The 15,979-nt window shown below is 47.1% G+C and overlaps 1 protein-coding gene across 13 annotated transcripts in view; it reads left to right on the plus strand.

Annotated features, from left to right (window-relative positions):
- TANC2 (tetratricopeptide repeat, ankyrin repeat and coiled-coil containing 2) overlaps positions 1-15,979 on the plus strand; it is a 218,872-nt gene that overhangs the window by 106,098 nt on the left and 96,795 nt on the right. For all 13 annotated transcript variants that reach the window (XM_062625109.1, XM_062625112.1, XM_062625115.1 and 10 more), the window contains one exon: positions 15,675-15,823. In XM_062625109.1, coding sequence (XP_062481093.1) covers positions 15,675-15,823 — 149 coding nt within the window. The remainder of the gene's footprint in view (positions 1-15,674; positions 15,824-15,979) is intronic.

The raw sequence follows: 15,979 nt of genomic DNA on the forward strand, positions 1-15,979 counted from the left end.
AAAAGAGGCAATTCCAAACCCAAAAGGTTTATAAATGTGGTACAGCTCCTGTTCTAGATGGTTGAAACCTTCCCCAGCCGCGTTTCCTTGGCTTGGAAGCTTGAACAAGTATTAGTTTCTAATCGATGCCCATCTACTTTTGTTACTTGCAATTTGTGTGTGGCCTCGCTCCCCTCAGAATGATTTAGGAGAGCTGGAGTTGCTTTGGAGAAGCTAAACATGACCCAGTAAACAGGCTCCTTACATTTTGAATGCTGGTCTTCAGAGAGGCTGGAATAAAACCATATTTAGAAATAGCATTGGATCAGCTAATGCAAAACTCTGGGACCTCTTAACCTGCCTCCAAGAATATTGCTTGTTTGATGTTTTTATATTATTAGAAAGAAGTACCTTCTAATGCCTGTATCCTGTAGTAACTGTTCTTTAAAGTATACATCTTGCTGGAGGCCTCTGGTTGAAACATAAATAGAAGTGGGTCGTGTCCCTCCCTGGCTTAACCCTGTATGTGTCTGAGATGTGAAATCCTCACAGAGCTGCATCTTGCCAGCTGGGAATTGCTTCCCAGATTCCTAATGGAAGCAGCAACCTGGGGAGGTGTTGTCCTAAAGCACCAGCAGTTCCCTTCCCTGGCATATTCCTTAGTTCATGAACTGAAGGGACCCGTGTTCAGTGTAGGCTGTGGATGGGGGACAGGGACTTTGGGTGTTTGGAAATGGCACATAAATATGTGACATAAACCCATAGAATGGTTTGGGTTGGAATCTGCCTCTTTAAATGTGAAGGCGCAGTAGAAGAGGTCATATTGATAAGTGATTCTCTGAAATGAGGCTGCTGTTTCTTTCTCTGGATGCTTACAGAGGATTCACAATTGGAGGAATTAATTGAATGTTGTCCAGATTTTGAATGTGGGCTTTCTTTCTTTCTTTAATGTATTGTGTTTGAAAGAGGAGTTGTCTTAGGAAAAATAACAGCCAGTCCCTGTGCTTGGAAATGCCTCCTTTGAGGCCAGAGCTGCTGTGAAAAGTGCTCCTTCTTTTTCAATCATCATGAATTACAATTAAAATTTTGCTGTTGCAGCCCTTTCTTCTTCTAACTAAAGAGCTTCTGCTGTCATGTTTGTAATTGTTAATAATTATAAACTCATTATGATTGCATCCACAGAGAATTATAATTGAATTGTAAATTTGGCTTAAAAAGCATCAATTCCACATTCCCAGTCCTTGCAGGCGTGCTTGCACGTGTGTGTCTCCCCCCTGCCCCAGCTCCACTTGCCAGGCTGTTCTGATGGGCAGGATGCTTGCCAAGCCCAGGAGCCAGCTCTGACAATGGGATCTGCAATTATTACTTCTTTCTTTTTAGCTTTTTGATCTCCTTCTCTTGGTGATAATGCAGTGATCTGAAAGGAAAAGTGGAGCTCTGTGCTGCCTTGAAGTATCCTTAAGGAAGGGAAAGAAGTGAGAGCAAGAGATTTGTCACAGCACACACACTAGTGAGCAGCACTGACTTGGACCTGTTGTAGCTGGGAAGCTGGTGTTCTGAAGAGTTCAGCCATGCTCATGTTGGTTGTGTGGGACAGGCAGGTAAAGAGGGAATGGAGGACTCCCTTGGGAAAGGGTTTCTGAGACTGTTTGTAGAAGGAAGCATATGGCACGCACAGATTTCTTCTTCCAGTGCTACAGCAGCTCCCTGTGAGGGTGCTGAGGCGCTGGCACAGGGTGCCCAGAGAAGCTGTGGCTGCCCCATCCCTGGCAGTGTTCAAGGCCAGGTTGGACACAGGGGCTTGGAGCAAGCTGCTCCAGTGGAAGGTGTCCCTGCCCGTGGCAGGGGTTGGAGCTGGGTGAGCTTTAAGGTCCCTTCCATCCCAAACCAGGCTGGGATTCTACGACAGGATTCTATGACTGTCCCCATCCCACTGGGGTGAGCAAGGGGCTCAGAGCTCAATTGCTGGTTGAGGTTAAACCCCAACAGTCAGCTATAGGAACCACTCACTGCATGTTAACATGAGGAGATGAGACCTCAGAAAGAGCTCAGTAGCTGAGAATGGCTTTTTGTGTATAGAAGAAAGAGCAAAGATCTGGACAAGTCATAGGGACCAGATGACCTTCAGTCTGGGTGTAGTGTCCAGCTCCTGATGGGAAGGTGGAGGAAGAGGTGCTGAGTCCTACCCTGGACTGCAGCAAAGCCTGAAGGCACAGTCAGTTTTCCAAGGAAATGAAGCTCCTTTCTACACTGTTAGGCTCCTTTTAGCCCTCTGCTGAAACGTGTGCATCCTGTGCAGGATGTTAGCACACAGTGTTAAATCCCAAGTGTCTCCAGGAGGGATGATAGGAGTTGAAAGAAGGAAAAAAGGCAGAAGATATGCTGGAGCCTCACGATTGAGTGGAGGTGGAGAGGTTTGTAAAGTGATCCCTGACAAGTCATGTAATTAATTACATACTTAAAGGCAGTTTAAAACGCTAAATAGCAAAGAGCCGAGAACATTATCTACTGTGCATATAGAAATGATGCTTTTGGTTTGGGATGCCTGGAGATGAGTCTTTTGCTCCATGCTAAAAATGTTTATTTTAAGGCTCTGGGCAAATTTCAGCACATTCCAGGGAGGTGGTTTCCTGAGCAACCACCTTGTGGCCTCTGTGCTGCTCCCAGGAATTCTGCCTTCTGACATCTTGCAGGATGCATTCACGGACAAGTTGGGAGGAAGCAGAAAGAAGAACTTGGTGCTGGTATCTTTGGAGGGATGTTCCGATAGCAAGGGCACAGCAAAGTGTTAGAGTTGGGTAAAAAATTATCTATGGAATTCTGTTCCTTGTTTTGACAGAGGCAGCCATTGCATTCTGTGAGATGAATTTAATGTACTTAAGTGAAAGCAGAAACGGGTCCATGTTTTATAGTTTAGCCTGGAGAAGAGCAGCTGTGTGGAGACCTCAGAGCAGCTTCCAGTGTCTGAAGGGGGCTACAAGGATGCTGGGGAGGGACTCTTCATCAGGGACTGGAGCGATAGGACAAGGGGTGATGGGTTCAAACTGAAACAGGAGAAGTTCAGGTTAGGTGTAAGGATATCAACATAAGAAGGACATGGAGCTGTTGGAACAAGTCCAGAGGAGGCCATGAGGATGAGCAGGGACTGAAGCACCTCCAGTATGGAGCCAGGCTGAGAACACTGGGGCTGTTCAGCCTGGAGAAGAGAAGCTGCGTGGAGACCTCGGAGCAGCTTCCAGTGCCTGAAGGGAGCCTATAAGGATGCTGGAGAGGGACTCTTCATCAGGGACTGGAGCAATAGCACAAGGGGTGATGGGTTCAAACTGAAACAGGGGAAGTTCGGGTTAGATCTAAGGAAGAAGCTCTTCTCTGTGAGGGTGCTGAGGCAGTGGAATGGGTTGCCCAAGGAAGTTGTGAATGAGCCATCCCTGGCAGTGCTCAAGGCCAGGTTGGATGGAGTTGGGTGACATGGTTTAGTGCAAGGTATCCCTGCCCATGGCAGAGGTTTGGACCTGAATGATCTTAAGGTCCTTTCCAACCCAAACCATTCTGTGATTTTACGACAAAAAAAGTTGTTTTGTGGCATTCAGAAACTATTTCTCTCAGAATTCTATGTCTGTAGAAGTTTTAGTGATTGCAGTGGTCAGTTCAGTAAAGCCCTTTTTGACTCAGAATGTCTGTGCCAGGGAAGGAATTGTCCCTTGTTTTCTTGACTCAGTGAGGGCTTCGTAAGGAGGGTTTGAATGGATTTTGATCAGTCTTCCCCCCTGTCTCTGCTCCAGTCCTTCCAGCACTGTTTGGCAAAGGCATACCAAAACCTCCCTCCTCCTGCCTGGTGGCTCTGCTCATGGAGTGAATGGTGTCCTGGTTTCTTGGTTCTCCTTGGTTTTGTATCACGAGGCCATCTTCCTTCGAACTGCTTTTTAGTTTTAATATGGGAGCTACACCATGTTTAGACTTGTCCGTGCTCAGGAAAGCAATTGGAAGCAGTCCGAGATGGATGGTGCTTTCAGGGAATGCTGTTTGTCTCGGATCAATGTTTGCAGTTGCATTTTGTGTGATTTATTACCTTGTTGTGATGTTTCAAAGGCTGAGTATGCTCTGACATTATCTTTTCATTTGATTAAATCCTTCTTCAGAAATTTGGGGACACAAATCTTAAACGTCTGGTCTGGGGATGTTTGCTTGATACCCATTAGGCTGGCAGCTCTTCCCATCCCTAATCGAGTTTGGTACCCCAGCACAGACAGTGATTTACCATCGCAGTGGTATTTATGGGCATCTCATGGCTCCTTTTTCTCTTCCTTTGCTTAAAGGATTGTTGAGGTGGACATCTCCTTGCTGCTGCTGCTTTCTTTTCATCATGTATCTTTCATTTTAGTCATACCAGACACTTAAACGCAGCAAAACACATCTCAGGTGTTAGAAAAAGCCCTTTCAGAGGGAATGAATGAATGAATCAGCATCATGCTCTGCTTTTTCATGGTGAAAATACAGGCAATGAGCCAAAAAATCCCACAAACCCCCAAACAGATTGAGCAGGCTCCTTGTCCAGCCTCTGTCATAGTGGACAGTGATGAACTGGGAGGAAACAAGGGAACAATCAGCCCAACCATGGCCTGACAAATGGTTTTACTGCTGAATCTTGTGGTTGGCCCAGCATTATGAAGCCCACTGACCTGAAGGGAATGGGAAATCGTTGGGATCAGCCCTGATTGCAGGAGAGACTCCTGTTAATTTGGTGTGTCTGTTGCTATGGAAGCAATTGACTTTTCCTGCCCTCCTCTTGGGAGGACGGTGTTGGCTTCTTCTGCTTGGTTGAGAGATGGAAAGAGTTCCAGAATAAATACCTGGATCAACCCTCCAGAACTTAAACGGGAGATTCAGGTTAGTTACAGGGCAGAAGCTCTTCCCTGTGAGGGTGCTGAGGCGCTGGCACAGGGTGCCCAGAGAAGCTGTGGCTGCCCCATCCCTGGCAGTGTTCAAGGCCAGGTTGGACACAGGGGCTTGGAGCAAGCTGCTCTAGTGGAAGGGGTCCCTGCCCGTGGCAGGGGTTGGAGCTGGGTGAGCTTTAAGCTCCCTGTAACAGAAACCAGGCTGGGATTGTATAATTCCAATACCACTGTCACTGGACTTCCTAATGCCAGGTAACTTGCCTAGAGTTTCAGTGTGAAGGAGCTTCAGTTGTCACTTAGGAAACAGGACACTGATTTAGCTCTAACGTACGGCATTGTGCAAAGTACAAGGTATCCTGTTTCCCATCAAGAAATCATTTATATGGAAAAGTTGGAATGGATTTCCCCCCCCGTAGGTAACAGGTAACAAATCTGTCTCTGTGCTTGCCTTCTGCTTCATTTCTTTCCGACTATTTATTCTGCTTGGTCATCAAAGGCATCCACTGCCAGGGTCTTCTTACCGAAATCCTTCACCATCAGGATCTTGGTTTATTGCTGACTGAATTGGTGTGATGTTCCTTTTGATCTCCCAGCTCAGCTGGTGCTCAGGACTGTGGTGTTTCTCAGTGTCACAGGAGCATTGGGGCTGCATTCACCTTTCAGAGCTCTAAATGCCAGGCGAAAGTAAATCCTTGTCCCCAGATTTACCTTTCTTTGGGAGAAAAAACTCGTCAGTAATTCCAATTACCTGTCAGATCAGGTTTGGGAAATCATTTTTGTTTTGTTCATCCTGTGCTAATCCTGTTTGTCCTCAGCACTTGACAGGAGGAACTGGCTGTGCTTCAGCTCATGTTTGGTGTGGGCTGCACATACCCAGGGTCCCAGGCAATGCCCATCCTAACCCGCTCCTGCTTGCAGTGCTGCTGATGGCTTTACCCAAACCTCATCTTCCTTCTTAGCTCCTGGAGCTGTTGATTTCTTCAGGGGTCCTTTAGGCTGAGTTCAAGTTGAAGTTGGCCTTTGTCCTAAGTGGAAATACTGGGATGTGAAGTGAGTCAAGAAGGGAGGATGTGATGGTTCCTGGAGTTTTTCGGCATCACGAAGTTGTAGAATGGTTTGAGTTGGAAAGGACCTTAGTGTCATCTACTTCCAACTTCCCTGCCACGGGCAGGGATGCGTTTGTGCCACTCAGTTTTCCTCTTTCCTTCTGGCTCAGATATTTATTCCTGAATGCTTTACAGTCTAAAGGAAATGGTCAGTAATTCCATTTGTTTTCCCTGCAGTGTTTTGCAATCCTATTTGGTTTCAACTCCTTATGGAGGCAGAAACCTCAGTGTTGGCTTTACCAGCTCTAACAATAGAAGGAGGAGTGCTTGTGTTTGGGGAGAACTGATTCCCATGTCTTAATACCTACACGAGGCCAAGGGATGGTTGGGGCTTTTATTTGGTCCTATGCATAAAGAACTTGAAGTTCAGTGATGCTAAGGAGAGCTTCTCCTAAGGGAAAATATGTGGTGCTCTGCAAGCCCCACCATTACTTCTGCTCCCTTACCAGTTGCCTTGACTTCCTAACGCTCCCCAGGGCTGCAGAACAGGGACTTCTTTACTCTTACCCAGGGTGAATGTTGCTCCCTTTGCTGTCATCTGTTGTGCTTCTTGGTGTCCCCCGACCCCGTCTGTTCCTTCTGCAGGGCAGCCCAGCTCCACGTGCACACTGAAGGCAGGAGATCAGTCTGCTCGTAATCTCCTGCACCCCACTAGATTGCCTGCTTCATTAAGCAGAGGTTTTGACATTTTGTGGCACTAATGACTTGACTCCTCATTGCTTGGAAAATAATCACTCTGAACCCAAACATGGAAACCTTGGCTTGCTGCCAGCTGGGAGGCACAGCCTTGCTGGGAAGCATTCCTTTACCACCCTGTCCTCAGGTTCCTCCTCTGACTTACTGCAGGGCGCAGAATGGTTGTGTTTGGTCTGAGGCTGCAGCATCCTCCCTCTCAGACACCCTTATGTGTGTCTCTGAGTTGAGTCCTCACTGGCTCTACTCTGTGTTCCCATGGGGAGTCCCCTCCCCATCCCTCCAGGGAAGTGTTGTCCCACTGTGCACGGAGCAGGTCACTCATGCTGCTCTTTGCTCCCAGCTGGAGCAGAGCATCCCTGGAGAAGCGTGTTGGGCACCATGGTGTTCCCTGGCTTCCTTCTGCATTCCTGTCTCTTCCTGGAATCCATTTCCTGTGAGGGTGCTGAGGCGCTGGCACAGGGTGCCCAGAGAAGCTGTGGCTGCCCCATCCCTGGCAGTGTTCAAGGCCAGGTTGGACACAGGGGCTTGGAGCAAGCTGCTTCGGTGGAAGGGGTCCCTGTCTGTGGCAGGGGTTGGAGCTGGGTGAGGTTTAAGGTCCCTTCCAACCTGAACCACTCAGGGAGTCTGTGATTCTATGATATAATGCCAGTAGGTTTTAGAGATTGCTGTCAGTGTTGTACAAGTGAGGGTCATAATTTAGTCTGGTTTGCTATTAATAACATTTATTCTGGGAATGTGCTGTTACATCAGATCTTGTGAAGACAAGGCCTTTATGCCGCTGTTGTCTCTTGCTCAGTTATAAACCCATGACCTCCCATTTAATAGCGGTCAAAGGCTACAGTAAAATGTCATTATTTGCTTTGCTGAAGCCATGTCCTATTAAATGCCAGTTGTGTTCTGACCTGGCAGAGCTATCTTGGGAGAAAAAAAGGTACTTGCAAAAATCCCCTTCCATTTTCTCCCCTAAAATGCTGAATTTGTGGCTGGTTTCTGCCTTGAATGGATGAAAAAAGCCTTCTCAGCAGCCTCTGCCACTGTTGCAGCTGCTGAGGATGGAAATGAGTATCCTAAATTGGTCTTATACAATGATGGAAATACTACACACACATATATATTTATAATGTACATATATATGTATATATATGTAGAACATGGTCCTAAATGTGCTCTGATGGCAGAGAGGAGTCAGCTCTGGCTTTTGTTTTCTTCCCTGTTCTTATCAGTCATGATGTGTGAGATCCGAATTGGGTTTATGGTGTGGAAAATACTGAAGGGAGGCAATGTGAGCGGTTTTGAAATGAAATTGCTGAAATGAAAATACTCCTGAAGTGTTTTGCACAGATTTTAGCAAACTGATAGCATTTGAAGGGAGTATTTGTGCTTTTGTGATTGTGAATCAGACTGAAACCCCCTCTGCATCAATCAGTGTAAGAGCCCATCCTCAAACCTGGCTGGAAGAAAAGGTCAGTTCTAAGAGCTAAACAATAAATCCCAAACAGCTTTATTTAAGTGTCCTGGCCTTTGCTTGCTCAGGGTTTGAAGGGAGGTTTTGTGCTCAGAGCTGGGAACACAGACTCGTGGTTATCATCAGGTGATGTAATCCTGCTTTTAGGAAGCATCCCACATTCCCAGGCTAAGATTTATGGTAATTGTCATCAGTGCACTGGGTGTCCTCTCATGTCCCCCACTCCCTTTGTTTTGATACTTAAATGGGAGCTGAAATTGAGGAAAATCCATCTCCAGATGTGCGGGGGGGGGGGGGGGGGGTAATTCTAGAACATAAAAATGCATTGAATTAGGTTTGATGATAGGGCTGAAATTACATTTCCTGCCTGTCTCTGCCTATCTGTTGCCTATCCTCAGTATAGTTTCTGATGAAAAAGCAACTGCCTTCCTGACCATCTACTGCAGGGAATATTAAAGGACATCCCAGCAAAGGCAGTGGGCAGGACGAGTGAGGAAGCAGCATTTAAATGGAGAGCAGAGGAGAATGGCTTTGTCCATGGAACTTAGGCAAGAGACTGACTTTGTGGAATGAATGATAGGTGTCCTGGGTTCCGCAGTAGCAGTCATGTTTTTCCTTTGTGTTAACTGGTACAGTGCTGTGTTTTGACTTCCAGTTTGAGAACAGTGTTGGTGAAGCCGATGTTCTCGGTTGTTGCTAAGTGATGTTTACCCTGACCAAGGACTTTGTGAGCCTCATGCTCTGCCAGGGAGGAGGGGAGGCCAGGAGGAAGCAGAGACAGGACACCTGACCCAAACTGACCAAAGAGGTATTCCATACCACTGCACGTCATGCCCAGGAGGTAACTGGGAGTGAGCCGGAAGGGCTGGGGGACTGCAGGGTTGGAGGAGGTATCGGTCGGAGCTTGGTCGGGCTGAGGGGGGGCAAGTTATCGGTCGGCTGGTGCTGAGGTATTGTATTCTCTTCCCTTGTTATTTCCTTTATCATTATTATCATTGGTGGTAGCAGCAGTGATTTGTGTTATACCTTAGTTACTAAACTGTTCTTATCTCAACCCGTGGGAGTTGCATTCTTTTCGATTCTCCTCTCCGTCCCTCCGGGAGCAGGGGGAGGGCAAGAAAGGGGGGGAAGTGAGTGAACGAGTTACCTGACCGGGTTTAAACCACGACAATAGGGAATTCTGCAGTTTCTTATAGAAGTGACTGGAGCAGCAACAGGCACTAAAGCAAACAGAGCTACCCAGGGCACATGGTTTGAACACCTCCAGAGCTGACTGTTGGGGTTTTGGTGAGCTGGAGAGCTTTGGTACCAGTATAAGAGGAGAATGTATTTCCTTCGCCATGTGCCTGTGGTATGATTGAAGCTGATGGGACCATCTTCCACTGCTCTCCTTTAATCTGAGTATCTGAAGAGCAAAACCAGACCTTTAAAGCAATGTGTATGGGGTTGAAGTTTAAAAAACCTCTTCCTGATAGAAACAAGACTGATGAGGAAAATCTTCCCTTAATTCTGAGATTTGGGGATGTGCAGAAATGATCCAAATAGAGCTCGAGGGTATCCAGGAGAATTCCAATTAGATGTCCATGCTAAAGGGACAGCGCCAGGTCACATGGAGAGAGGGAAGTTGTGAGATAAAACTCTGCAGTTCTGTAATTGAATATCAAAATCATCAATGGCATCACCTAGTTCATTGCTTTCTGGTGCTCACTGTTCACATAGGACTGATCTGGTGTTCTTTCTTTGCTATTTGAAGATGTTTTGAGGTTTTTAGTAGATAAATCAGATTTGCATTGTGGCTAATTGTGGGATGGGTGCCTCGAAGTGAACCCTTCCCCAGTTCTTCATCTGAAACAGATTTCAGATGGTTCAGAGGTAAAAGTGTAACCATGAAATCCAACAAACTCTCTGGAGCAGATGCACTCCTAGTGTCTCGCAGGGGTAGTACCCTGCACCATTTATCTGCAAGATGAGATGATGGGAGCTATCAAACAAGTCACAGAATTACCAGGTAAATCATACAGAAACTTGATTGGTGTGGAAGCAGTGACAGCTGGAATAGGTGGCACATTTCATTACAGGGACTGAAGGGACAGAAAAGAAATGGTGTTTTAGAATGATGTTGTTCCAAAACAGTGCAGCTTTTGAAGGCTGCTTGAAAAGAGCAAACCTTATAACTGTGCTTATAAAATGGTATGGTTGGTTCTCAAGGAAATGCTGTGAACGAGCATTTGTGAGCTCCGTCCTACTGCAGCTGGCATTAACTGAGGTGTTAGGGTTCACTCCTTCAGAAATACAAAGGGTTTATGGAAGAGGATGATGCCAGGATCTGCAAAATCCATGGAAGCGTGGAATCCGAGACTGGTATGGGTTGGAAAGGACCCCATCCCTGGCAGTGTTCAAGGCCAGGTGGGACACAGGGGCTTGCAGCAAGCTGCTCTAGTGGAAGGTGTCTCTGCCCGTGGCAGGGGTTGGAGCTGGAGGAGCTTTAAGGTCCCTTCCAACCCAAACCAGGCTGGGATTCTGTGATCTTTGCTTGTTCCTCTCCATTCAGCAGCATTCTGACTGTTCCCAGCATCCAACCCCTGCCACTCTGTGCTTCTATGACCAGTGCTGGTAGAGCAGACAGGGAGCACCACTTGTTTTGTGGGTCAGCCAGACTGAGAGCGCAGGGAGGGGGTGATGTGCACGTTCAGCCTTGGGCACGGTCTCATCGATAACAGCTCTTGTGGGCAGTATTGATGGGCCGCAGGAGCCACTTGTCCTCCAGAGCTGGGGAAGCAACCTGGGAATGGGAAATGCATGGATAAAGCTGGAGAGACATCCCAGGCTTTGTCACTGCTCTGAGAGAGCAGGGTAGCACAGGCAGGGTTGTGCTGGTGAGGTTTTCAGATCTGTCCCAAGTCCTGGATCACCACTGTCGGGTTTTTCCTTCCTGCTCTGACCTCTATATAGAAGTTAGAGGCTTTTTTAAAGGGGGCCTACAGAAAATCTCAACCCAATCCAGGGGGTGGAACTGGATGATCCTGAAGTTCCCTTCCAACCCAAACCATTCCATGATTCACCATTCTGCTCTGGGAGATACACAAGGCAGGGAGCCTAAACACATGCAGTAGTTTAATCTAAATGGACAAAGTGCTTCTCACCTCTGCAGGAGCTTTTCCTGCAGTGCTGCAGTTACCTGTCTCTTCTCAACTTCAAGGATTAAAAGTAAGGAGTATCTTCTAGTGTAGCTTTTAGGGGACCCTACCTAAAATTCAGTTACATATTTCATGCAGTCTCTTGACTATTATTCTTCTTTCACTTTACAGAAGATCCATCCAATTCATGTATAGCTCACCACAAAGGAATCTCAGTGGCTTCTTTTTGAGTTCATTTGGCTTTGCAGTGCAAAGGGAGGCTGATTGCTTACATTTCTGTGATGAAAACATAACGAATAGTCCCTGCACTATTGGACAAATTTCCTTTCCTTCCAACCAAGCTACAGCTGTTGAGACCAATCCATCTTGGAGCAGTTCATGGCTTTTTATTTATGGTATTAGAAATAAGGAATTCAGTGCACTGTGTTTCTGCATCTCTGATGTCAAAGTCCTTGGACTAGTGGCAAACATCTAGTAAATCCCTTTTGGTTTTGCCTCTGACTTCAGCACTGAAATACTGACTCGAGGTTTGGAGCGTTTGCCTGGAAATTCAACACAACAGATTCCGGGGGGGGGGGAAGTTTCTCTGTCAACGCTGGAACGCTGCAACAGTGCTTAGCATTAAAGACCTCTTACTTCCAATGTTCCAGTATTTAAAGGGTGGGTCTAAAGAAGATGGAGATCCCCTTTGTTCAAGGAGTCACGTGGAAAAGGTGAGGGCTGATGGACACAAGTTACTCCTGGGGGGATTCCAGCTGGAAATGAGAGGAAAACTTTTCCCAATGAGAAAACCAGCCAGTGGAATCGTCTCCCCAGGGAAGTGGTGGATTCCCCAACACTGGACACCTTTAAGTCTGGGCTGGACAGGTAGCTGGATCATCTGGTCTTGGTCATGCTTTGCTTGCAAAGGTTGGACCAGATGATCCTTGAGGTCCTTCCCAACCTGGGATTCTGTGATTCATGGAAAACTAAACAAGACTTAAACGACCGAACCAGCTTACTAAAGATGTCAGCTGGCATGAACGTACACATTAGGTGGTCTGATGGCCACTGGGGACCAAGCAGGAGACCCAGCGGGTGCTGGGTAGGTCTGGTTCACCTACACCAGCTCCAAGGTGCCTTTCCCTGTGTGTATATAGGAAAACATAAGCTTTCAGCTGGGCATGAAGGCACATAAAGTGACACCGTCTTTAGAACTCCTTGAACTACTCATGGACATGCAGTGAGTCAGGGGGTTAAGTGGGTTCTTATTCTGATTTAGAATCCCTGGCACATTTTGATCCACTTTTTAGTATTACCCAGTGTTGATGCACAAGTGCATGAGCTCACATAGCAAATGCAGCAGGACCTGATGGATCTCTCGCTGGGTCTACTGATTGACTTCATTGCGTGTGCGTGCTGGGTGGCTTGTTGGGGTCTGTTAATGTACTGGAGGTCACTTACTTGAGGTGACTGTAGGAGGTGTGTTTGAGCTGTGATACTGTCAGAATACCTAAAAATACCTCAGGTCTGTTCTGCTATCAGCTGGGGCTCGAATTTCCCTCATGGGACTGAGGGAACAGAGCGTGCTGACGTGTGTGTAACACTTGGCTGCAGCCTCAACTGGATAGCATGCATGGCAAGGGAGGAGAAACCCAGTGATGCCCTTCCATTGAACTTGGAGTATTAGAGCTTACTGTCAACCTTGAAAGGCAAGTTCCAGCTTCTTTCCATAATACCCATTCACAGGCATCTCAGAGCTGTGCTTTCTCTTCTTTGACACTCAATTAAATGCCTGCACTTACTTTTAAAGACCTGTAACCAAAAGAGGGACTAATCCAGTCCAGTAGTGCTTTGCTGAAGTTCAAAGTTATCTGTACTTTGAAAGCCACAATATAATAAAGGAATTGATGGTTCTACATGAACTCGGACACTCTTGAACAGCTTAGGTTGCTGCTGTTGATCCCTTGTGCTGTGAGCAGCATCTTGCAGTTGAATTAGGGCAGTTATCAAAGAAGGCAGTTGTAATCCTCTGTATCTTCTATGTTCTTACTCAGTGACCTGAGATAAGCTCATCATTTCCTTTATTTTACAGGTGAAAGAGCTTTGTGCCCCTGGGGCATATTCTAGGGTAGGATGAAAAGGGGAGGTTTCAGGACATGCTCACACCCAGCCTCCAAGGAGCAGGTTCTTCTGGTTGGTTTGGGAGAGGTTCCTAATGCTGAGCCCAAGGAAGCCCCCCCAGCACAATCCAGGCACGTTCCCAGGCAGTGCAGGGATAGATCCAGCTTTTCATTTCTGCCAAGATGTGGAAGTCAGTGTGGCTGGAGTCTTACTAATATCATGGAAGCAGGATGAGGAATGCTTAAGAAACTTCTACTAATTCTGAACAGAGCCGTATCCTTGGTGCAGATCTCTAGGATAAACTCTAAAAGGCTACATTTTTAAGGGAAAAACCTAACCTTGGAAGTCAAAGTCTGGGTAATTTTCACTTTACATAAATGTACGTTCTGGATTTGACTCCCAGAGATAGTAAATGCCCACAGATTGGATGTGGGTGGTCAGCAGTTGAGAAAATTGGGCCATCCATCTAAATTTGTCTCTCTCTTAATCTATGGCATTCACGTCAGCAGGGTTTGAAGCAGTACAATAGGGATTCAATAATTGAAAGACAGCTTCTATTATCATACTGCATAATCCATTTTCATAACAGTGAAGTCACTGGGTAAGGACTTCTCCAGATGCTCCTCTCCCAGAGTTAATGGTGCTTATGGATGCAGATGTGGCTGCATGCGAGATGCTCCAGGGTTTTGAATTTGCAGTAGTGCAGGTGAGACACTGAAAAACTGCTGTAAGCTTGCTTGAGGTGAACGTTATGGACCTCAGTGGGAATTTCTGGAAGCTCTTGTCCATATCCCAGGTTCTGTGCTTTGAGGGTTTCAGTTATCAAAAAGCAATAGTGAAAGCATTATCTTTTTACTGTAGCTTTAGGCTGTGTCAGAGCACCCCGAACCAGGCCGGAGCTGGGAAATGGAGATGGGCTCTTTTCCAGATTGCACATTATGAGATGAATAATTAACTGTAGACTAATTGCAAATCCTAATTAGTCTCCTACAACTGCACTAAGCGCAGTATTGCTTCGGTGTACTGTGGAAAGGACTTGACCTTCAGGCTTTGAACTGCTGCTGGTGGGAGCAGGGAAGAGCTCAATGTTCAGAACCCAGCTTACCTTTTGTGATGCTGCAAGTCAAACACCCCCCACAAAATCCTGTTACGAAAGTGAAAATGATGCCAAAAAACATGCCAAAAAAACTTTTCCCAGTGGGAATTGCTAGCTGTTCTTCCTGCAGATGGCTGAAATAAAGAAGGAAAAATGCTCTGGAATGCTGGATTTGACCTGTTCTGTAGACCTGATGAGGAAATGGGAGGTGGACTTGGCTTTGCATCGTGGCCATGGGGTGACTGCACAAGGCGGTTTGGTGTCTGGATAGTGGTGCTTTCCAGGTAGCAGGGAGCGTGCTGGAAACAGCAGGTGACACCAGAAGATGTGCCCATGGGTTTGCTATCCTGGTCTTTCCTGTTAACACCTTAGTGGTGCACGTTGGCTGCTCTGCAGCCCATGCAGTGTGTTCAAAATGGCAGGGGTAGCCTTGGTTTCTTTAGGTGGTCTCTACATGAGAGAGGAGATGGAAAGCTCTTCCTTTTCCATTGCTGGTCCAGGAAATCACGTTCCCTAGTGGCTCTGGCACCTCTGGTGTGGGGAAGGCAAGGTGGGTTTGCTTCCTTGGGAGATGCTGGGAATATAGTGAGCAATGAAAGGAGAAATAACATGTGTAAGCATGAATTGACAGCTGGAGCAATGCATAACCTACAATTAATGACCAGACCATAACGTTAAAACAGTCTTGAGTAGCATGAATGACCTGAAAAAGAAGAGGGCTCCTGAAGGGGAGACCTCAGAGCAGCTCCAGTGCCTAAAGGGGCTGCAGGAAAGCTGGAGAGGGGCTTTGGACAAGGGATGTAGGGACAGGCCAAGGGGAATGGCTTTAACCTGCCAGAGGGGAGACTGAGATGAGCTCTTAGGCAGAAGCTCTTCCCTGTGAGGGTGCTGAGGCGCTGGCACAGGGTGCCCAGAGAAGCTGTGGCTGCCCCATCCCTGGCAGTGTTCAAGGCCAGGTTGGACACGGGCTTGGAGCAAGCTGCTCTAGGGGAAGGGGTCCCTGCCCGTGGCAGGGGTTGGGTGTGGATGAACTCTAAGGTCCGTTCCAACCCAAACCATGCTGTAATTCAATGATTCTGTGAAAACCAGGATGCTGGCAGTGCAGCACAGGGATTTAGCAGTGTTGTGTTGGTAAAAGCACTGAGCAGTCGCCAAGCTAAACAATTCATGACTGAACCTGTTTTTCTTCCTGTTTAGGTGACACTGAGCAGGAGCTGGGACCCCCTCCATCCGTAGATGAGGCAGCAAATACACTCATGACTCGCCTGGGCTTCCTCCTCGGAGAGAAAGTCACGGAGGTTCAGTCAGGGCCCCAGTACAGCATGGAGGTGCAGGATGAGAACCAGGTACGAGCCCTCTGATCCCTCCTCTTCTACAGCCCGGTTTGTGAGCCAAACGCAGCATGTGGGAGAGGGGTTTTGTTCCAGCTGGGTGCCAGCTGGGTGCCTCATAGCAGTGAACTAACAGTGAGGAGGCAAAAGGTTCTATCTCCTTGTCCAACG

This window comes from Pezoporus occidentalis, unplaced genomic scaffold (genome assembly GCF_034315485.1).
Source record: "Pezoporus occidentalis ecotype Australia unplaced genomic scaffold, CSIRO_AGI_Poc_V1 ctg277, whole genome shotgun sequence".
Classification (NCBI taxonomy): Eukaryota; Metazoa; Chordata; class Aves; order Psittaciformes; family Psittacidae; genus Pezoporus; species Pezoporus occidentalis.